Genomic DNA, 22,040 nt, shown 5'->3' on the forward strand with positions numbered 1-22,040 from the left:
CTTGACGCTCCTATTTCCTCTTATAATCCACATGTGAAATGAAAAACTCCACAGAATCCTCTTGATTCAGTTAAACTGTTTAGTTAAACTCAAAATCGTTAGAAAACATAACACCCATAGAAAAATAAATTAAATAACAAAGGTGATATCCAAAGACAAAAAGAGAGAAAGAGAGGTCAAAAAACTGTGTGGCTCCACTCCACTTGCCCGACTGTCTGAAGCAGGACAGCCACATCCATAACGAAACTAAAGTTTTTTAACAGGTAATAAAATATACAAATTTACAAGAAAACATAAGTTTACTCCACAATATCAAACAGACCTTATCCATATGGATTTTTAACCTTAAAGCTCGTGTCCGGAGTTTCCGTTTCTTTCCAATGTGTGTATCATTTTCTTAACAGAGCTTAAATGTGTCAGTCTGGTTCGAAACTACAATATAATATTAGCATAAAGCAATATAAAAATGTATTTATGAGCCCCGCCTTCATCTCATAGACCCCCATGTTATCGAAAAAGCGCTGGTCAGCTTCAGCCAATAGATTTCGAGCACCCCGTTACATCCTGACATAACCGATGCGCCATCGTAGCACTGACCGACACAAAACTGCAGATTAATGTTACACTGACTGAGGGTGCGCTTGATGCTGGTAAGTAAGGAGCTAGCGTCTCGTCCATCTGCAGCCGTAAAATGCAGAAACTCCTCCTGCACCTGCTCTGTCCCTGGCTTTAAATAGCGAACAATAACTGATATCTGTTCTTTTTTGCTTACATCCATGCTTTCGTCCACCAAAATGGCAAAGTACTCAGCATCCATCAGCTCATCACTTATTTGTGTCCGAATCATTTCAGCCATCACAGAAAAAATGTCATTTTGGATGTCATGATGACTACATTTAGCATTCGATGGATTGTTGTCCAACTTTTTCTTCACCACTGGATCAAATAATGCAATCACATCCAACAGCTCGCGAAAGTTCCCTCTGTTTGTTGATTCCTCCGCCTCATTGTGACCTTTCTAGGCGATCCCCTGACAAGCCATGTACCGTAACCTTTCCACCACTGCCTTCATGTAGCGTCTGTTCTCCATAACCGAAGCTGAATGCCCCTTGTCTAGCATGTTACCTATTCTCCAGCTGCTTGTCTGAGTTTGCTTAAACTCACTCTGTCAAGTCATCCGTGTTTGTGCGCCGCTCCGGACTTGACACGGAGCATTCCCCTCGAAAGGATGTTGTGCAGGGTTTCACTCAAGAACCAGTCCAGGTTTTCTTTCACACTCTTTTATTTCCAACAATTCTGTGTTTTTTTTTTCCCAGATTCCTTTAGTTTCCTTTAACTCCTTAGCCCTTTAGATCCTTTAGATAACTCTTTAGCAGGTTCTTAATTGCTTTGGGCTTCTCTTTAGGATGTTAAATAACTTATAATTGATGGAAGGTCCTCAGGTGAAAAAACTTAAGGAAACAAAATACGCCAATTATTTCTAGATTCTCTTACAAAACAACTAATAATGAACTGGCCATAAAGGACCAAGTGATTTTAACAAAGGCAGGTTCTCAGTATTAACAAAAGTAGATTCTCAGTTTTAAAGTATTAAACTTATTTAACAGCTCAAGCACAGGTGGCAAATGAGCACAAGAATAAATCAAATCCCTATCCTAACTGCTTCAGGTTCCTTTTCATTGGATTTTAACTTAAACTTTACCACCTTAATAAATAAAAATAGTAATTCTTATTTTAATCTAGTGAATGAATTCTTACTACTTCAATGACTTAATGACAAGAAAATGTTAAACTTAAAGTCCGTCGCAGCTGGAAAGCCCAGGTGCTCCTGCACACCAACACTTCTCCCGGTCAGTGGAGATGTGGAAATGGCCACCGTTCCGCAGGCTTACCGGCAGTCCATCCAGTTTGAAGGGTTCTGTCGCACTGGTTAAACCCAGGGAGGAACAACTTTTCTGATCATTTCCAGAGCTGTGTCCTCCCCTGGTCTGTCTCCTGCTGCAAGCAGGAAGGCTGTGAAGCAGGCTTTCCCTCCACCCACCTGGCCAGGGGCATCAATCAGGTGATAGGAATCACCTGGTCTTTGTTCTCCCTGATGGGGGATGGGATGGGAGGCAGAGCCGGCTCACTGCCACTTCTGACAGAACACACTCCATGCCTCCATGGCAAATTTATGTCCCATACTTTCATGGTGGCTCTTCAGGGATGCAGAAGCCTTTCGCAAGTTATTAAAACCACTGCTTGGTAAAAGCTGGCTCAATGTGAAATCCGTGGCTCTGTTTAAGAAAATGCCGACAGGCAAAGCAGAACGCTGCGTCTTTAGACATACTGTATTCCAGCCAAGTGTATTAACCCATCCAGCTTTTGTTAAAACTTCTTTGTTGGTTCCCAAACAGCTTTGAGGGGTACTTTTGGAGAACAGGCCGCCTTGGGCCGTCACATGGCCGAGAACTGATGTCATCTGCAAGGCCAGAGTTGCAAGGGTTGTCAGCAGAAAAAGTGGGCAGCTGCCCTTCCTCATCTCTTTGGTCCTGCTCTGGTCCTGGCATCTCCAGATTTTCATCAACAGAGCAAACCTGACTTGTTTCCCCACCATCAGAAGTTTTTTGTCCACCCATGGACGTTTTTGAAAAACAAAGCGATCCATCTCTGCACCGTTCACCTCGCAAGCTACCAAGCTAACTTCTTCTTCTTCTTTGGACTAATGGCGGGTAGCGAACAACAACTTAGGTGCATACCGCCACCCACTGTATCTGTACCAAGCTAACAAAGAATGCCTCACTAGCCAATAACGGAAGAGTTGGGTCAAAGGTTATGTGTGTATTTTGGCTTTTTTTTCTTTTTAAATTGATAGTTTTTATATTTTCTTATTTAAAACTACTTTGAATGTGTATTGCACAGCTGCAAATAAAATTTCATAAAAAATTTTAATCACTTAAATTTTTTGGGGGGTGCTATGGAAATCCCAGGGGTAGCTGAAGCACCCCCAAGCCCCTCCCTGGCACCGCCGATGGAAAATAGTTCATTCTTCTAATGTGTATAATGACTACATCATGTTGTTTCTTATGTATTGTACCAGAAAAATCTTAAAAGAAGAATGTTAAGGCAAAAACACGACACAGATTTTATTTTCGAACATGTATCTACTTTACTTCCTGCACCCGACTTACTTCTGTTCAGATTGGAGCCACACCGCATCCAGTGTGAGCCCAGCGTAACAAAACCAAACAAAAGCTTCTAATTTTTATTTTTAATAATGGCCAAGAATGACATTTTACAGGTATGTAAAATAAATCACCGAATGCAAATATAATAGCCTTAACTCCGATCAAAGGCAATGAAATTGAAATACTATGGATAATAGGCTAAGAGGGCGAGTGCAAGAGAAAAGCAGTTGTATAATAATTCATTACCTGGACAGGTTTATGTTGAGGGAGATGAGTTTATTGATGTCTGGTAGTAGCCTGGAGTGTTGCTTGGACACAACTTGGCCTGTTGCGGAGAAAACTCTCTCAGAAGACACCGAAGCGGCCGGGATGGAGAGGAATTTTCTGGCCAACCTTCACATAATTGGGTATTGCAGTTCATGGGCTTTCCACCACACAAGAGGGTCTGTCTGAAGAGGAATAGCCGACTCAGAGAGTTATTGCTCTAATTCAGATTTGCTGTCCTCCTCGTTCTCTTACACACAATATGATGCTCCACAAAGAAAAGACATGGCACTAGTCTCTGTTTTCTTCTCTTTTTTTTTTTTGGACCTGGTACCCAATCTTCACTTTGTTTCTCCTCCTCCTCTTCATCAGGTCTCATGTGTGCCTTTTCTTTTTCCTCGTCAAATTTTCCCACAATGTATGTTTGCCCCAACTCGTACTTCTGGTGAGAGGAACCTTCGCTTTTTCTGCTGAGGGTTGAGGACTGCCGCCACCACAGCAGGTGCTGAGGCCGTTTCGATGTCAGACACTCAAACATATTATATATTGAATTCCGCCCGGTCTTACAGCACTGAATAAGTGCATGTTCCTTGTCGGAAAATATTTGTTTTTGCTTTGCACGGAGAGCTTGTGTTGCGATGGTGCTATGGTGAAACTGCGGTACCAACTTGCTGCTGGCTCCCACCACGCGCTCCAGAATCGGGACGGCTTTGAACCCGTTTTGTATTGCCAGCTGAAGATTATGGGCAAAAGCAGCAGACAGACTGCCACTCACAGGCCTGGTTGACTTAGACGATATTTGCTCCATTGTCGTGAACACACGCACTCAGCCTGTCACTCTGGCTGAGTTGCCGTTTTCAATATCATTGAAAACGGCAACTTTCTATCATTTAATGCTCTCACCTCACAATACGGAATCAGCAGCACAACATTTTTAGAATACCATCAACTTAAATCTATTATAGGTTAAAAAATATACCTTCAACCAATTGCACTGGCAGCTTCCCAGGGTCGAAGAATTCTTAAACCTTCGTTCCCCAAAGTTGCTATCGAAGATATGTGGAATATTATCAAAGCTAGAAGAAAAAAAAATCTTTCTTCCGACTTTAAATGGGAAGCTGACTTATCCAATAACTTTGATCAAAATGCATAATCACAGATATGTTGGAATACCTATAAAATGACAAAGAACTCAAATATACTACCAATACAATTTAAAATTCTGCATAGGCTTCCCTTGAAAAAAGACATTGTTGTGTCTCAACAGGTCTGACCTGCTTAAATAAAGGCTAAAAAAATAAATAACAAATTGTTCATGGATTTTTCAAAATAAATTAATCCCAGTCATGACTATGCATCCTAACACCAAAAAGTAAGAGCTGCGGCGAGCTGAGAATCGCGAGACATTCATGACGTCTTTCGCAAATCTCAGATTAATCATTGGTCTTGTCAGTTGGTTTCATTTTAAACTGAGATTTAGACACGACACATCCAGATATATTATTTTGAGTGAGTAAGGCAATTTTTAGCTTGTTCAGGAGACCATTGTACTCTTTAAAGGAATACTCCGAAGATTTTGGACCCACGCCCTATCCCTATCATTTACAGAGTTAGATAAGCTCATAAATACCTTTGTTGTGTCCGTTTGTCCAGCCGCAGGCTAACAGCTGTTAGCATCATAGTTAGCTTAGCTCAACTATGGCAGGTGAAGAGGAGGCAGAGCCAGACTGAGAAAGTGGACAAAATACTCCTTCCAATGGTCCAGGGGACGGCGTATTAGCACGTGAAGTAAATCCAAGTGGTTATAAAGCATTTTAAAAGACGTGTTATCTTTTCAATCCGTTAAAATAACGTTTTGATCCACACAAACCTGCGCATGCGCAGTGCTCCGTGGAAGGATATACCGGAGCACAGCAGTAGAAGCATAGACTCAGCCGCTGTGCGCCTGGTATATCCTTCCGCAGTGCACTATGCTTGTGCAGGTCTGTGTGTATCAAAACACTATTTTAAGGGATTGAAAAGAAAACATGTCTTTTAAAATGTTTTATAACCATTCGGATTTACTTTGCGTGCTAATACGCCGTCCCCTGGACGGAGGATTATGTCCACTTTCTCAGTCTGGCTCTGTCTCCTCGTCAACTGCCGTAGTTGAGCTAAGCTAACTACGATGCTAACAGCTGTTAGCCAGGCACTGGACGAACGGACACAAAAAAGGTATTTATGAGCTTATCTCACTTTGTAAATAATAGGGATAGGGCGTGGGTCCAAAATCTTCGGAGTATTCTTTTAAAATGATTGCTGTAATTATACTCTTGTCCAGCAGTTGGCGGTGCTCAGCTGTACATAATCTGCATCGACGCCTCATTATATACGGGATCATCATCCAGTGTCTCTGTCCTGTTTAAAAGTTGCATCTCTGCTTCTGTGCCTGAAGCTGCTTTCACTGATGTTTCTGAGTCTCCAATTGGCAAAGCTCACCTCAAGCCATCTGGCTGTAAGAACAATTGAAGGATCCCTGCTCTTTTCCAACATAATGTAGTTTGTATTTCACCTGGAATGTCGTACTGGAACTGTCATGTAAATATGTGCTGGGGAAAAACAGGATTTTGCCTCAAAAATACTTTATCATAAAAAAGTTGTGGCAACTGTGGTAAGATACCAGTAGGTTTACCTTGGATTGTGTCTTCAGCAACTTTGAGTTTATGCTGCAAAATGTACTTCCTGGCTTTGCACAGTGTGGCACTTCAGTTCAAAAAGTTTATTATTATCTTTCTTATGAAGTTTTATATTCCAAAAATTTAACTGCTCAATGAGATATTTTTTTTAAATGGGAAAGTTATATTTTTCCTTGAGAGATCACTTCACTTCATAATTGTTCTATTGTTCCACAAAGTTGAATTATGAGGTGAAAGATTGTGGTTAGATTATTTTCCAAACTGGAGGAATTTAGATAAACTTAATGGTGATTTTAAAATCACAGCTCAACCAAAAATTCTCTTCTGATGAGTTGTTTTAATAATGGATCATGTGGAACCACGTGGAGTTTTTATTTCTCATACAGGCTTTTAAAACATTGTGTATGTGCTCTGACAACAAAAGATGAAAAAAGGCATGTAGTGTGCTGTCCATCCGTTGGGTCTGCTTTGGTTCCATCAGAAAATATTGTCCTCTGGAAAAAAGTCAGTTTTTCTGATCAGAGTACTTCTGTTTTGATGCTTTGCATTTTGCTGTTGTCAGTTGTTTTTTTGTCAAAACTGTTTTGACCAGCAGGTGGTGGTGATAAACCTTTGACAGAAGACAAAAGAAAGAAGAACTCCTTTTGAAAGACAAAAACAAAAAACACTCCAATATGAATAGTCCTTATTTGTGTGCTACCAGTGAGTAACTAACTATCAGGTAAGATAAACTTACTAAGACCTAGAGGGGGACACAGAGGGAGACATTAGAGTACCAGGGGCCTTTTGCACAAAAGGAGGATTCAGGCATCAAGGATGAACGACTGATCCAGGCTCGTCTAATCCATAACCAGAGGGTTCAGGCTTACTGGGTTGCACAGAAGACCAATCCAGGATGAGAACGCATGGATTCATCAAGCCAGGTGAAAGAAAACCAGGATCAGCGCGCCCTCGGCGAAACCAACACAGTCGATCACAGAATCGTGGATTCACCATGACAACCAGAGTGGAGTCCTTCTCTCCACCGGAACAGGAAGTTCTCATGGAGGCAGGTGAGGAGTCCGGATCTCTGTAGTCTCCTCTCCACACACACACACACACACACACACACACACACACACACACACACACACACACACATTGCGTGGCCGCATCACTCCACCCATGCCTGCACCATTCCCTCCCCACACCCATGGCGGGGCGCACCGTTCACCCACCACCCCTACACCAGTCGTGCCACCCAACCTCTTATGTCTTTGTTCAAATCATCAGTCAGTTTTCAATATGTGACATTTGATCAAAAAGCCTCCATAGTTTATTATTGTCAGTCAGTGAAGCAGTCAGTCGAAAACAGTGGGGAGATCAAAGGTCACATGACCTGCACCTACTGGCTGACTCAGAACACACTGGTTTTTACATCCAAGTTTGGTTGATGTATTGATTCATTAGCCAGAGTCCGGTTACCAGACAGCAATTTGTAATACTCACACTTACAAAAAAAAAGAAAAACCTTTTTTTTTTTTTTTAAATTTTAAGTCATATTTCTTGGAGGGGCTTGGCTTTCCCAGCACCCCTCACACTTGACCCAGGAAAACAGACCCATTTATCCCTCCATCAGGGATGTATATGGAGCATTCATATGTACAGTATATTGACTCTAACCTAATGATTGCACATAATCTAAAATCATAATCTATCTAAAATGATTGAATGATCACAATGAAAAACAGTCAAAGAAATCACCCAAGAAATAACATTACTGAGCGTGAGATTGACAGGCGGATCGGTGCAGCGGCTGCAGTGATGCAGTCGTTGTATCGGTCCGTCGTGGTGAAGAAGGAGCTGAGCCGAAAAGCGAAGCTCTCGATTTACCGGTCAGTCTACGTTCCCACCCTTACCTATGGTCTTGAGCTTTGGGTCATGACCGAAAGGACAAGATCCCGGATACAAGCGGCCGAAATGAGCTTCCTCCGTAGGGTGGCTGGGCGCTCCCTTAGAGATAGGGTGAGGAGCTCAGTCACCAGGGAGGAGCTCGGAGTACAGCCGCTACTCCTCCACATCGAGAGGAACCAGCTGAGGTGGCTCGGACATCTGTTTAGGATGCCTCCTGGACGCCTCCCTAGGGAGGAGTTCCGGGCATGTCCCACTGGGAGGAGACCCCGGGGAAGACCCAGGACACGCTGGAGAGACTATGTCTCTTGGCTGGCCTGGGACAACGCCTTGGGATCCTCCCAGAGGAGCTGGAGGAAGTGTCTGGGGACAGGGAAGTCTGGGCATCCCTGCTGAGACTGCTTCCCCCGCGACCCGGCCCCGGATAAGCGGTAGAAAATGGATGGATGGATGGATAACATTACCTGTCTTAATGAGTGCTGGAGGGAGTTGGAAGAAGAATAAACTTAGATCATTCTACCCCTTTGCATGTCCAGAGCTTCTCAGTTCAATTCTTTAAATCTGACTTCAATCTAAATCTGTTTCATAGTTGAGAAATGCCATTATGTGACAACAGTGTTTTCATGTCATTGCTTTGATACACCCAGACATCAACAGCTACCATTTTCTCCAACAGCACAACCATCGATGCAATACTATCGTCAAATAAACAAAAAACAAACTCTTTGTTCCACACTTTACTCCACAGATGATGAAATGGAAACTTTTCAGATAAGGTGGAGGTTGAGTGAATGAATGATCTTATTCAACAATCAAACAAGAACTCAGAACTGAGGCGGCACAATTCAAACAAGTTTATTTGACAAAGATGAGGATCTGGTCCAACAGGCTTCATTAAAAACGAAAGTGGCTGACGTGGATTATGTTTCCATGCCAGGATGTAGAAAACTTATGGTGAGAAAAAGGAAAAGATGATAAGCCATCTGATATTAGCCATGAACAGCAACCCTGAAGTTCATTACATAAATATGAGAATAAAGGGTGAGTCTACAAAGCCGAGAACTGTCAACAGCACACACTGAAACCAGGTGTGGTGAACACAATAGAGGTAGAACAGAATGTGCTTATCAACAGAACAAAAGAGACTTCATTAAGAGCACAATCTTAATTCAATACAAAAAAAAAACACACAGGAAAAAAAGATATCAAAGGGGACAACACTTTGGTCTGACCTCTGAAGAAGTAAAAACCCAGGGGTTAAATGTCAGTTTTTATGATCGCTGCTGTCAAGCATGTTCCATGTTTTGATTCAGGGCAATTTCCTGAGTGCCATCATCGCCTGCAGCAGACTGATCATTCAGGAAGTCTTCTCCGTAGTCAATGATCTTCCTCATTGTGCTCAGTATCAGTGAATCCATGTCATCATCTGTTTCGATTTCTGAGCTGTAGTTCCTCACTGGGAAGATGCAGTGCATTGGAATTCCTGTCGTCACACTCACTTTTTCCATCTAATTTTCAATGAGATAAGAAAGAAAATCATTGATTGTAGTTTATGCATAAAAAGTAATAGACATTTCAAAATCACTGAGACTGTGGTCGCATGTCAGCACAGTTCAGCTGATCAGTTGTTTTTTAGTTGATCACTCACCTGCTTTTTCAGCCAATAGCTCCTGTAGACATATTGCAAATTGTATTGGACAACATTACAGGCTTCATCAATTTTGGTGAGGATCGCGACTTGGGGAATTCCTGCCAAGAAAGAGCACAAACCAGAACAGAAATGTATCTTCAGAATGTTTGATAAACATCTGTTTGTGTCATATGACACTGATATAATATAGTTTCTGGTGATGGTGACACATCCTGACAGAAGATGCAAAACATACAAGACAAGTGTGAAGTGAAAGACAGACGTTAAACATTACCCAGTCCTCACTGTGGTCCAGTGGCTACTGACTGATAACCAGAAATACTGAACGTCATTCTGAGAAGAGCTATTTTAAGAAAGGAACGGACAGTGGGCAGCTATAGAGTTGGTGTGGAGGGCTTGACCTTGTTTCACTTTGTTGTTGCTGTTTAAAAGCTGAGCGTGCCCCCTCTGACCTCTTAGGACAGAATGTTTCACAATTATTGGCGAATATTAAAGTTCAGGTAATGACTGATAGCAATGCTTTATTGCAATTCTAACCAAAACGGTTGCTTTTGATCCCTTCACTCAAATAAAATGCCTGTTACTACGAAATGTATTTGAGATGAAAAACTGTGATAACACAAGTTAAGAACTATAAAATAAGATTTTGATTAGTGTCATTGCATTTATGAAATCAACAGATGTTCAGAAAGAGTCACACACATTTTGTCAAAATATTCAGTGGTTAAAACGTTTACATTCTTTTTTTGTTTTTGACATTATTTGCAGATTTATAATTGTGGCGGTGGGGTGTGGTTAGGCACAGCTGTGGGGGGAGTTTGCAAAAGTGGCTCAATGAAAGCACGAATGGAGACACCAGTCTCTAAACATCACTGATTATTAATCGCTCTCTCTCTCACAGTAGACCTTAAAATGGGCCTCTCCAGTGAAGTAGGGGTGGGTTTTGCAAATGAAAATGAAATTTAATAGCATATAACTGGAACAATATCAACTTCATGATACTTTCATTTCAGTTTCTGTTGATTGTCTGCTGTAAAAGTTACTGAGTAGGGCCCACAGTAGGCTATAATCCATTTTGACTATATTTGCATGTGTGACATGATATTGAACCTGATATCTCTTTCTCTTTCGATCTCCCTGAGGTGAAAATGGGACTAAATGAGACATACAGGTTTTCACCTCTTCCTCTGAACAGGTATTTTCCCTGTATAAACATTTAGGTGTTATTGTTTTTATGATTTTGTTTGGGCTGGGGATTGGTGGTACTGATATTATCTATCTATGGGGCGACAGTAGCTCAGTTGGTAGAGCAGGTTGTCTTATAACCGGAAGGTTGGCGGTTCGATCCCCGCTCCCGCAGGCGTAAAACTGTCGTTGTGTCCTTGGGCAAGACACTTCACCCACCTTGCCTCGTATGACAGTTGTGAGAGTGAATGGTTGGTGGTGGTCGGAGGGGCCGATGGCGCAGATTGACAGCCTCGCTTCCTGTAGCTACAGCTGGCAGCTGTGGCTACAGTAGTAGCTTACCACCACCCAGTATGGTGTGAATGAATAATGCAATGTAAAGCATCTTTGAGTGTCCTGAAAAGCGCTATATAAAACCAATGCATTGTTATCATTTTATCAACTTGTGGTTTTGATTTGCTTACGGTGATTTCATGAAAGACATCAGAAACGATAAGGTTGGTTCATTCAGAATTTCATTTCATCATTATAATGAGAACACCATCAGGACACTATAAATCAAATGCTCTGTTATCAAACAGTTAAACTCACCTAACTCACTGGCGTCGTCCCTGACATCTTTTATCTTGCGAAATGACCTTTCATCCATCAGGTCTAACATGGAGGCAGGAATGACACAAACCAGAACATGAACTTTGTCATTTATGGTGGGATTTGCATTGTAGAATTGAGCACTTGGTGGACTGCCGGAATTGAACTGGAAAAAAGGAAAAAATTCTCAGTCACAGTTTTAGTCACAGTAATCGTGATGTTTTAGAGCTTAAAAAAGTCAGAGATAACAAAATATAGATTTCGTACCTTGAATCCTTCTCTGATGCGTCCTTCCAGGATCAGTTTGATTTCATTCACTTCAGCTCCTGTCCCAGAGCCCCTCTCAATACCCATGGTGTCACTGAAGACAAGGAGATAATGGGATCCAGGCCTGTCTCTCTGGATCCTGAAACTATTGTACTGTAAATACAAATATTTTTTTCTTTAAAAAATATTTGAGAAATCTCTAAACAATTATTGTTCAAGCTCTTCATACTGTGTTGGTGAAGCTGCCATCATAGGCAGTGGCTGCCAAAGCTCGAGTTGTGGTTTTTCCTCGCAGAGCGCTGTCAACAGAGTTGATGAAGCTGGACTTTCCAGAGCCTGCTGGTCCATGGAGAAGAACTCTGAGATGTTGAGCTTCTGAATGTGGTTTGTAGTCCTTCACCTTCTGAAGGTTTTCTCTTCTGCGACTGATTCAAAGAAAAATCAGGGGTTGAAGTCTGGAGTAAGTGCCCACTAATATATGAAGAAAAAAAGCAAGATATATTTCATGTTGATGAGGTATTACCAGTGATTTAAATCACACCCTGATTACTCACCCCCACGGCACATCTCTCCATGGTTGCTTTAATGCTGTAAGGTCAAACACGTCGGCATCACTCATATTTTCAACAGTCATTGTGGATTTATTATTTATTTTATTTACTATTGAGGATTGAAGACATGTCATATTAACTGACTTACGAGGCTTTCCAAACCATCGAATGTATTCCCAGGCACTCTTGGTAGAGGCAATAAGAGAAGACAATATATGAATGACTTCAGCTTTCTTATAACAGTTTGAATAAAGCTAAATAAAGATAGACCACTCAAACAAGATGCTTACAGATCAATGTGTTTGACACTTTTTGGCAAGTATGGGCAGAAAAAAGTAATCTTCTTCATTATTTAGTGAATTAAAAATATTTGAAATATTAAAGTACATTTCAGTTGATAACAGAAAAATATAGTTTAAAACAGTCTTACCCAAATATAATCCATTCTGATTAAAAATAAATGTGACTTGAAAGCAATTAATTCTCTTTGCTGAAGTTAGTCTGAGGTGAGCAGAGTGCAGTGAAGCTCTTGATGTCTAGTTATGTTTAAAGCCAAAGCTCAGTGTGCCCTTTCCACTGATAACTGACTTTTAAATACACTGTTCATGCTTTTAGTTTCCTTTAGGTCATGTGATTTCAAGGAAATGCAAAAGGTGTGTAGACCTGAAAGGGAGTGTCACTGCAAATTCCCCAGTGTTGAATTCACTCCGAGAGTGTTTAAAATTGGACTTAATTATACACTTTTGCAGTGATTTTCTAATGCTGGCACTCTGCAGAGTACTTTGTGTTGACCAGTGGCGATTGCTCTAAGACTGCAAGGGAAGCTCAACTTCCCCTAAAATGTCAAAAAATAAGTGGTCCAATATTTACTGTTGTGTGAACATTTCATTGACTAAATATGCGCTACAACACGTTCATCTTTTGTTCAGAATCGGCTACTTATCTCAAGTAATTGACTCGGCTTTTTTCTCACTCCTCCTCGCAGCGCACGGCTCTTTAAACAGCCGGACGCTGAGCGTCCATGCGGAAGCCAGAGTGGGTTGTTCTGCTGCAGTGAAACTGGACGCTCATTGGATAAAATACTGGGCTGGTCCCGCCCACGGACGCTCAGCGTCTCTGGGGGTCTATGGGGCAGTGAGCTGGCCTGGACGCTGAGCTTCTGTGTGGTGATTGGATGATCTGTGTGAAGCTTGATTGACAGCGAAATGAGCAAATCAGCGATCTTGAAGTAAAAAAAATGCACCAAAGTGCTTCTGAAGTTTTTCATTCTGTTGTGCTGAGTTGATTCGGAGGCTTTGCTGATCCCTGGAGACTTTGTGTTTGTGAAAAACGACTAGCGTTGTGTTTGGAGACTCGTTTCGGTCACTCTGTAGTTTCTGTCCTCGACTAGCAGCTGTGGAGCTTCTCCCCTTCTCTCACACAGCTCCAGCCTCGCAGCAGCTCCAGCTGCTCGCTAGCTGCACACAACGCCAGACAATGTGAATGTTGAGGACCGGATTTTGGTGAAGCCATTTGATATTCTTCCTTACGAAGAGAAAATTGGTGTTAAACTGCAGAACAGATCAACTCCTAAGACTGAGCTGGTGCCGAAAGGTGGGGAAAAGTAACAGGTCCTTTCAGCTGTCCTGGTCTGACCAGGTGAGCTGCTGACTGAAGCGCTGTGACCAATAAAATGTACTGCTGGCCATGCCTCTGGATGAAACTATCTCAGGGAGGTGTTGTCTGGTCACAAGTGGGCTTTGAGGATCTGTCTAACTTTGTCAGGGCGTACAAAAGGCATGAAAGCTAATAGAATTTACATACAAAAAACAGATTACACATATTACAATGTATGCTGAAAATGAGCTTCCCCTCTTTGGAAGACCAGCAGCCGCCACTGGTGTTGACCATTATTAATGTTTAACTCTATACAGTGTTGATTCTCAGAATACTCCCTTTTAGGTGTATATTTTAACATTTAACTTTTTATTTTGTAGCATCACAATGTAAACTGCAGCTCATCAGAACAATCAGAAGAATGATTGGAATTAGCGGCAGATGCTTTTTAATTTGTATTCAAGAGAAAAGAATCAAAGCCTGTGCTGGGAAAATGTTGGAACAGAAAATGACTGAATGAATGTGTCTTTACAGTTTTATGTCAAGTAATGTTCTTCTATTGGAAGTTGTAGTCCTAGAAGGTTGTGAGATTCCTGTCACAAGTGATCTGTTTGAAAGCAGCAACATCGTCTTACAGAAGAACATACAAAAGGCCTGTCCTTCATCAGTGTGAAAGCGAAACAATCTGCATGCTGCTGACTTTCCTTTTTAATAAATTAAACAGGTTAATATTTCTCTTCTTTTGCACATAAACTTAATTCAAATTTGAGTCTGAGCAAAAGTTAAGGGATTAACTTGACTAAAAAGCATGCTATGAGCTGAAAATGGTTAAAAACTGATCACAATCAATACAAATTAAAAATCAATGCAGGAAGTTGAAGAATAAATTAGCAGCTTATGCTGTTTGAGCAAACAGAAAGTATATCTACAGTTGTGTGTCCACTTAATTTTTCCACATTAGATATAGTGTTCTGTTGAAGGCTGTATTCCTTTTTAAAAAGCAGCAGCACTGTCTGACCAAACATTTTTTGAGAGGACGGGTGGCATGACTGTTCTGCGATTAAAAGAATAGAATGAGTGATACAATGTTTTAATCGTACAAGCAAAATGAAATTGAAAGTGCATTCCATAAGTTACCACAGTTGAAAAACACTAAAATTAAATGAGCAAAATTAATAGTTGAGAACAACATAAGAAAAACATAACCTGATCCCTGCTCGAAATCATTGTTCAAGTCTCGGGTTATGGTTCAAGTAAAGAATCAATATTCGAATACATTCTGAATTTAGTGGAATATTATTTTTTCTTCAGTTCACATGCTGATCATTCGAATAAGATTCTCTTCATACGATTCTCTTAAAGGAACATTTTGTTCAGATGACACTTGGACTTCATTCAAAGACAGGGCACTGTGTCGAAAGAATTTCAGGTGAACATGTCCGGTAGATGTTCTATTTAGAGGTCAAAGGAGATATGGTCTGCACGCTGAAGAAAAAATATCTGAGAAGAAATACATTTAACACTAAGAACAAAATTTACTATCTGTACTATTTATGTCAAAAAATATTTCAAAACACAAAACATTTTCATGTACAAAAAAAAAAAAAAATCAGTAAATAGTTCTAAAAAAGGACAACAACAGAAATAAGTTATGGAAAAAAGTTGTCTTACTTTATTACTTACTTTATTATAAGTATAAGTATAAGTATAAGTATAAGTATAAGTATAAGTATAAGTAACATTTTTTTTCAGTGTACGCAGTCCAGGTTGTACTTCCAGAATTAAATTCTGGTTAAGTTCAACATGGATAGATTTATATAAGCCCATCAGAGTGCAGGCCCGACTCAATATCTATCATCCATCAGTCTTATCAGTCACTTTATGCAGTCATAATGCCCTGGTGCCATTCCCACATGACTAAAACAGAAATGAAGTGAAGGGACAGATTATGTAGCTCTACGAATTAGGCTACGTTCACACTGCAGGCTGAAGTGACCCAAATCCGATTTTTTTGCCCCTATGCGACCTGTATCCGGTCCTAAATCCGATACGTATCTGATCTTTTGCCATGCGACTTCAGTCTGAACGGCCAGGTCGCATTTATCCGACCTGCACGTCACGATATGGGGCGCCGAAGACGTGTGTCTTGCCATGAGAGTGTTAAAAAAAGGCGCTCGCAGACGCACATTAAGGGAGTTCTTGTCATCCAAAAATTATTATTGAACTCCGTATCACTAAAGCCTCTCATCACTGCCCCACCACTCCTGGCTGCGTTTCTCAGTTGCTGCCGCTGCCCCACAAAACGCCATGGCCAAAAACTTGGCTCTCTTCCTTCTCATTCGCTAAATTCTGCAGCGCCAGGACAACGGGGAGGAAAAATAATAATAATATCCACACGCGCGCTCTCCCTATCTCTATCCCTCTCTCTCGCTCCCTGTCTCTCTCTCTCACACACACACACACACAGAAGGAGCTCGGCGCGGCTGATTAGAAGCGCAGCACTGAAATGATTGCTCACTATTCAATTGTAGGAATACGTGTTTGATCAGTTCTTAAATAAATCATCGACGCTTGAAAAGCTACAGATTCTGTATTGTTTGTGGGTTCTGTAAACACTGAAGTGCGCTGCTGTGTGACGTCGTTCTGTCCTCTTCTGCGCATGCGGGACACTTTTGGGTGGTATTCCGTTCAGACGGGAGATCACATACAAGTCGCATTTTATTGTAAATGTGAACGAACTCGCAAAAAAATCGGATTTCACAAAAAAATCCGAAAGGAGCATCAAACCCTGCAGTGTCAACGTAGCCTTAGTGTGAGGACCCTCCAGGTCCTGGCCTTTTTGCCATGTGAACAGGCTCAACACAATCACAGAAAAAGTCAAACACTGACGCCGTCAAGTCCCATTAAAGGTGCTAGCACACTGTTGCAAGCAGTACAACTAGCGTAGGATCAGGACTGACCAATACTCAAATGGGATGAGGATCTGTTACACACACACACACACACACACACACACACACACACACACACACACACGCTCAGTCTTGTATTTCTATCCTTGTGGGGACCGTCCATTGACTCCCATTCATGTCTAGCCCCTAACCCTGACCCTTACCCTAACCCTAACCCACACCACAACAAAGCCTAACCCTAAAGAAATGTTTTTGCACTTTTACTTTTTTCAGTAACAACAACATGGTCAAGAAAACACTGTTTCTCCTACTTAGGACCGGAAAAAGGTCCCCACAAGGCACGTCGTTCCACGTTTTGCTATCCTTGTGGGGACATTTGGCCCCGACAAGGATAGAAATACAAGAACACACACACACACACACACACACACACACACAGCATTTTTGGCCAGTGTTGCAGCCCCAACTAGGACAAAGGGGGTCTAGAATATGGATCGATGAACAAACAGTACCGTACACAACTCACCAGATTCACTGAAAACAGTGTTTGTTTTCTGACAGCAGCAACTCTGTGTTACACAAGATATTTTTTTACAGTAGAAGGGAAGGGCTTACGTAACTGAAAGGGAAAAAGAAACTCCTTTGAATCATATTGTTTTAACCTTCGTTGTGATGTGTTTTGGTTGCTAACCAGAAAAACAAGTTCTACACACTGTAAATACCTGAAGGGAAGATTTCAAAGTGAAACTACACCAGTCCACGGTCTACCGTGCACTTTAAGGAAATTGTTTTCGGCCCTGAAACAGAAAGGTCAAAGGTCAAGCACTCATTTCAAGGTCAGCTTCAGATTTTCTCTCCAGAAATTCAGATGAAATCATGATAGTGGGTGACTTTACCATTCAAGTAAATGTTGACACTGATATCCTCAACACTGCATTCAGTTCATTACTTGATACAATTGGTTTTTCACAGAAGGTGAATAAACCTACTCATTACTTTAATCACACCCTCGACCTTGTTCTCACTCATGGTATTGACACTGATCAATAAACAGTTTTTCCCCACAGCCCTGTACTGTCTGATCACTTCCTGATATAATTTCATTTTACATTAACTGGCTTTAAAGCACCTGGGAAAAAAAAAAAACCTTACATTTAGAAGATGTCTGTCAGAGGATACTGTGACCAAATTCAAGGAAATGATCCCATCAGTGTTAACTTCACTCCCATCTGTTGGCCCAGTGGACAGCAGTATCAGCCCCACTCAGGTTGATTTAGTTGCAGATGGAGTGGCAGCCTCGCTATGCTACACACTTGATTTGATTGCTCCCCTGAAGATTAAAAACAACAACTCGGAGGGTAGCTCCATGGTACAACAAACAACTGCAAACTTCAGCACAAAAACTAGAGAGGAAATGGCGGCTAACTCAACTAGAAGTATTTCATACTGCCTGGAAAGAAAGTCTGCTAACCTAGAGAAAAACTTTACATAAAGCTCGAACTGCCTACTATTCCTCCTTAATAAAAGAAAACCAGAACAACCCCAGGTTCCTCTTTAATACTATACCCAGACTGACAAAATATCACAGGTCTGTTGTGCCTCATATCCCATTAACTTTGAGCAAAAATGATTTTGTGAACTTCTTCAATGACAAAATTCCAACTATTAGAGATCAAATTGAAAGCACACTCTCCAAAGTGGTCACGGACTGATCAATCACATCCTCAGATCCGTCAGTAGAACCTGACTTACAACTATCCAGCTTCCATCCTATAGAACACTGTGTTATCCTCAATTATAGCCTCATCTAAGCCTACAACTTATCTGTTAGATCCAATCCCAACTGGACTGTTTACAAATATGTTTTCCCCTGATCAGAACATCAATATTAGATCAGATCAACCTACCTTTAGTAACAGGTTATGTTCCACAGGCCTTCAAGGTTGCTGTTATTAAACCTCTTCTTAAAAAAGCCCACCCTTGATCCAGGTGTTCTGACAAGCTACAGGCCAAGATCCAACCTTCCCTTTATTTCTAAAATCCTAGAGAAAGCTGTTGCAAGTCAGCTTTCTGACCATTTATATAATGATGACCTATTTGAGCCTTTTCAGTCATGTTTTCCAGCTCATCACAGTACAGAGACAACTGGTAAAAGTTAAAAATGACTTTCTCACAGCCACATATAAAGGACTGGTCTCTGTTCTGGTCCTGTTAGATCTCAGTGCTTCATTTGATACTGTTGATCATGACATTCTACTACAGAGACTAGAATATATTATTGGCATTAAAAGGACAGCATTAAACTGGTTCCAATCATATGGATGGAGCACTGTCCAGCAGCCCTCCCAGGGACTCCAAGAAGATCGGGTACTCTGCACTGCTGTTCGGCCCGTAAGTCAAGACAACGATGAGGCGCTGATCCTCGACCCGAAGGCACAGAGATGCGACCCTCTCATTCACCGGGGAGAACTCCAACACATGGCAGCTGAGCTGTGGGGCTATAAGCAGACCCACACCAGCCCGTCACCTCTCACCACGGGCAACGCCATAGAAGTGGAGAGTCCAGCTCTTCTCAAGAGACTGGGTTCCTGTGTGTGGAGGTGAGCCCGACTACATATAGTCGGTACCTCTCGACCTCCCTCACAAGCTCCAGCTCCTTACCCCTCAACAAAGTGACATTCCATGTCCCTAGAGCTCGTCTCTGTGTCTGAGGATCGGGTGTCGACGCGATGTAATTTTCTGCCCAGTGCTCTGAATGTCAATATATATATATTTATCCTCATTTGAAGAGTTTTTTGTTTTTCTTTTTGGGAAGAGCTGAACTGAACAAACTGAAAACAATTTATGTTGGGCTGTTTTTTTCATTCAAGTCGTTTGAATTTTATGTATGTGTTTAGTGGTTAAAGAAAAAAAGTTGGCTTGTTAAAATTTTAAACTGAGAAAGACAATCCCTGGCTGAAACTTAAGCAAAAAAAAATCTTATATGTCAGGAGAGAAGCCTGGCTGGCACCCCCAAAAAAGTAAAAAAATAAAATAAAAATGCACACCTGCTCTACTGATCCGTCACAATTTATCTTTAGTGGGTTGGATTATTGTAGCTTTTTGTTTACAAGTCTCCGAAAAAATATGTCAGTCACCCGCAGCTCATCCAGAGTCTTCAACAACACAAAAAGGGTGGAGCAAATTATATCTTAGCTTCAGTCTCTGCACCGGCTGTCTGTGTGCCCACGGATTGACTTCAAAATCTGACTTCTGATCTGTGAAACTTTGACTATATCTTAAGGATTTATCTATTTATGGATTTTTTTTCTTACAATGTGACAGTTATAGAAAACTGGAAAACAACAAAAGTTCCAATAAAAATCAAGCTATAGCAGAGGAATGAGTTAATCAAACTTAATTTTATTGTAATTGAGAATTATTTTAATAAACCAGGCTGAGATCAATGACAATCTTCAAGATTTGAGTCACCAAGAGCACCAAGCTTGTGTAAGAGAAGAAAGCAACACAATAATCTATAGTACATATGTCTTAAAAGTTGAAATAACTGGGGAAAAAAGGGAAGATACAAAAGGAAGAGAAGAGGCAATAGGAAGAAAAAAGTGAAAAAGAAGAAAACAGAATAAAAAAATAGCAAACAATGACCAAAAAAACCAAAAAAAACAGGTATCAACAAAACAGAAATCAAGCAGGGGAATCATATTGCAGGAGAGCACTTTCTAAATTATATACATTGATTGAGTGGACTCTAGATTCAGAAGTTTCACAACAGTTTTCATCTGGCTGTTTCAATCATGTTTTTTTCCGATTTTTTTTCAAGATGTAGCCCGAACACTATTGCAGGTTTAAAACATCCCTGAGCTCATCCTACCACATTAGGGGTTCCTACTGGCTTAATTACATATTCCCTAATGTCAAGGAACTGGAGGCAAGCCAAATCCCATGCATATTCCCACAAAACTAACAACAAGCAATAAAAAAACCCAATCAATTTGTCCCTTTCAAGAAATCAAATTCATGCATTGATCACATCTCCTTACTTGACATTTCTTTGTAGTGCCAGATGTTGCCTTTCATTAATACAGTATTTCACCTGATGAACATCTTGTTGATGATTGAAAAATAATCAATAGTGGTCAACATCTAAACATTTATGTGCAGGCATCTGTACTCCTTCTGACATGGTTATTTGATTTGTGATTGGCACATTATCCTGCATGTGTTTCTGGATTTATAGAATTGAACACCACCTTTCAGGTGGTGAGTCATTCAGGACGTCTTCTCCGTAGTCGATGATCTTTCTCATTGCGCTCAGTATCAGTGAATCCGTGTCATCATCTGTTTCGATTTCGGAGTTGTAGTTCTTCACCGGGAAAATGCAGTTCATTTGAATTCCCAGCACAGCACTCACTGCTTCCATCTAAGTTTGAACAAAACACAAAAAAAACTTAAATTGTTTACGAAATGATCATAGTTAGTGAACCATTCATAGCATGCCATGCTGGCACAACAATATGCGTAAAGCCTGATTTATGGGATTTTTTTCAACCTTTACCGATTCAGAGACCACACAATTGAAGACAGCAAAAGAGAGCTTTCACTAGATTTTACTCTTCTGACCTTTTAGTGTGTGGTGTCACTACGGAGCTCACCACACACTAGAAGGTTCCTCAGCAGAGAATCGGCTCCTTCAGGCTCAGTCTTCCAAATCTCACAAAGACAAACGTGACTTTGAACGGTCATACTTCATTCGTATGTTTACATTCATCACCACTATTAATAACTAGCAGGAGCGTTCTTTCCCTCAGTTCATTCATTCATATCCACATTTCCCCTCACCCCCAACCAGTGCAGAGACTGTGAGGCCTTAAATGGTACAAAATGTTTAACTCTACAGATAGGAGTAACATAGTTTGAGGAAAAAAAAATGACAATTCATCCTTCGCATTTTACTTTTGACTGGAGTGGAGTAGTAGACAAAGCATTTATTAATAACAGTCTGTCACAAATACAAGCTGCTTGTTTTTAAAATCGCCAAATATCTTAAGTTATTCTTTTTTTCGTACCAGATTGGATAGCTTAGACTAGAATAAAAAACATTTTTAGCTTTGATTATTCAAAGTTTTATTATATACATCCACTCTGTCCCCTCTTATTTTCATTCTTCCATAATTGTTAATATTGGAGATGAATGAAAACACTGGGATCCCTTAGAGTTATTGCAGGAGTGGCAGAGATCTGGGCCGGCTCTAGGCACAGGTGAACTAGGCGCCTAGGGCGCCACGTCCTGT

General features: G+C 40.9%; 2 protein-coding genes across 4 annotated transcripts in view; both read right to left on the reverse strand.

Moving 5' to 3' along the window:
* LOC115403855 (interferon-induced protein 44-like) overlaps positions 1 to 22,040 on the reverse strand; it is a 66,611-nt gene that overhangs the window by 36,416 nt on the left and 8,155 nt on the right. Inside the window, exon 14 of one of the 2 annotated variants that reach the window (XM_030112872.1) lies at positions 20,132 to 21,169. The exons of the other annotated variant lie outside the window; for it this stretch is intronic. Within the exon in view, the coding sequence (XP_029968732.1) occupies positions 20,981 to 21,169 (189 nt within the window). The 3' untranslated portion in view covers positions 20,132 to 20,980. Of the gene's footprint in view, positions 1 to 20,131; positions 21,170 to 22,040 lie in introns of those variants that run through there. 2 annotated transcript variants of the gene reach the window in all.
* On the reverse strand, positions 8,834 to 12,808 carry LOC115403860 (interferon-induced protein 44-like). Of its 2 annotated transcripts, none has more exons than XM_030112885.1 (8): positions 12,672 to 12,808; positions 12,390 to 12,426; positions 12,245 to 12,278; positions 11,920 to 12,115; positions 11,691 to 11,835; positions 11,424 to 11,589; positions 9,645 to 9,745; positions 8,834 to 9,504 (listed from the first exon to the last, which is right to left on the reverse strand). In XM_030112885.1, the coding sequence occupies exons 4-8, from the start codon at positions 12,036 to 12,038 to the stop codon at positions 9,283 to 9,285; spliced, it is 753 nt and encodes a 250-aa protein (XP_029968745.1). In that variant the 5' UTR covers positions 12,039 to 12,115; positions 12,245 to 12,278; positions 12,390 to 12,426; positions 12,672 to 12,808; the 3' UTR covers positions 8,834 to 9,282. The 2 variants fall into 2 exon arrangements, with proteins under 2 accessions (XP_029968745.1, XP_029968744.1); XM_030112884.1 differs by having other exon boundaries at positions 11,691 to 11,843.

The sequence above is a fragment of the Salarias fasciatus genome, chromosome 17 (assembly GCF_902148845.1).
Source record: "Salarias fasciatus chromosome 17, fSalaFa1.1, whole genome shotgun sequence".
NCBI classification, from domain to species: Eukaryota; Metazoa; Chordata; class Actinopteri; order Blenniiformes; family Blenniidae; genus Salarias; species Salarias fasciatus.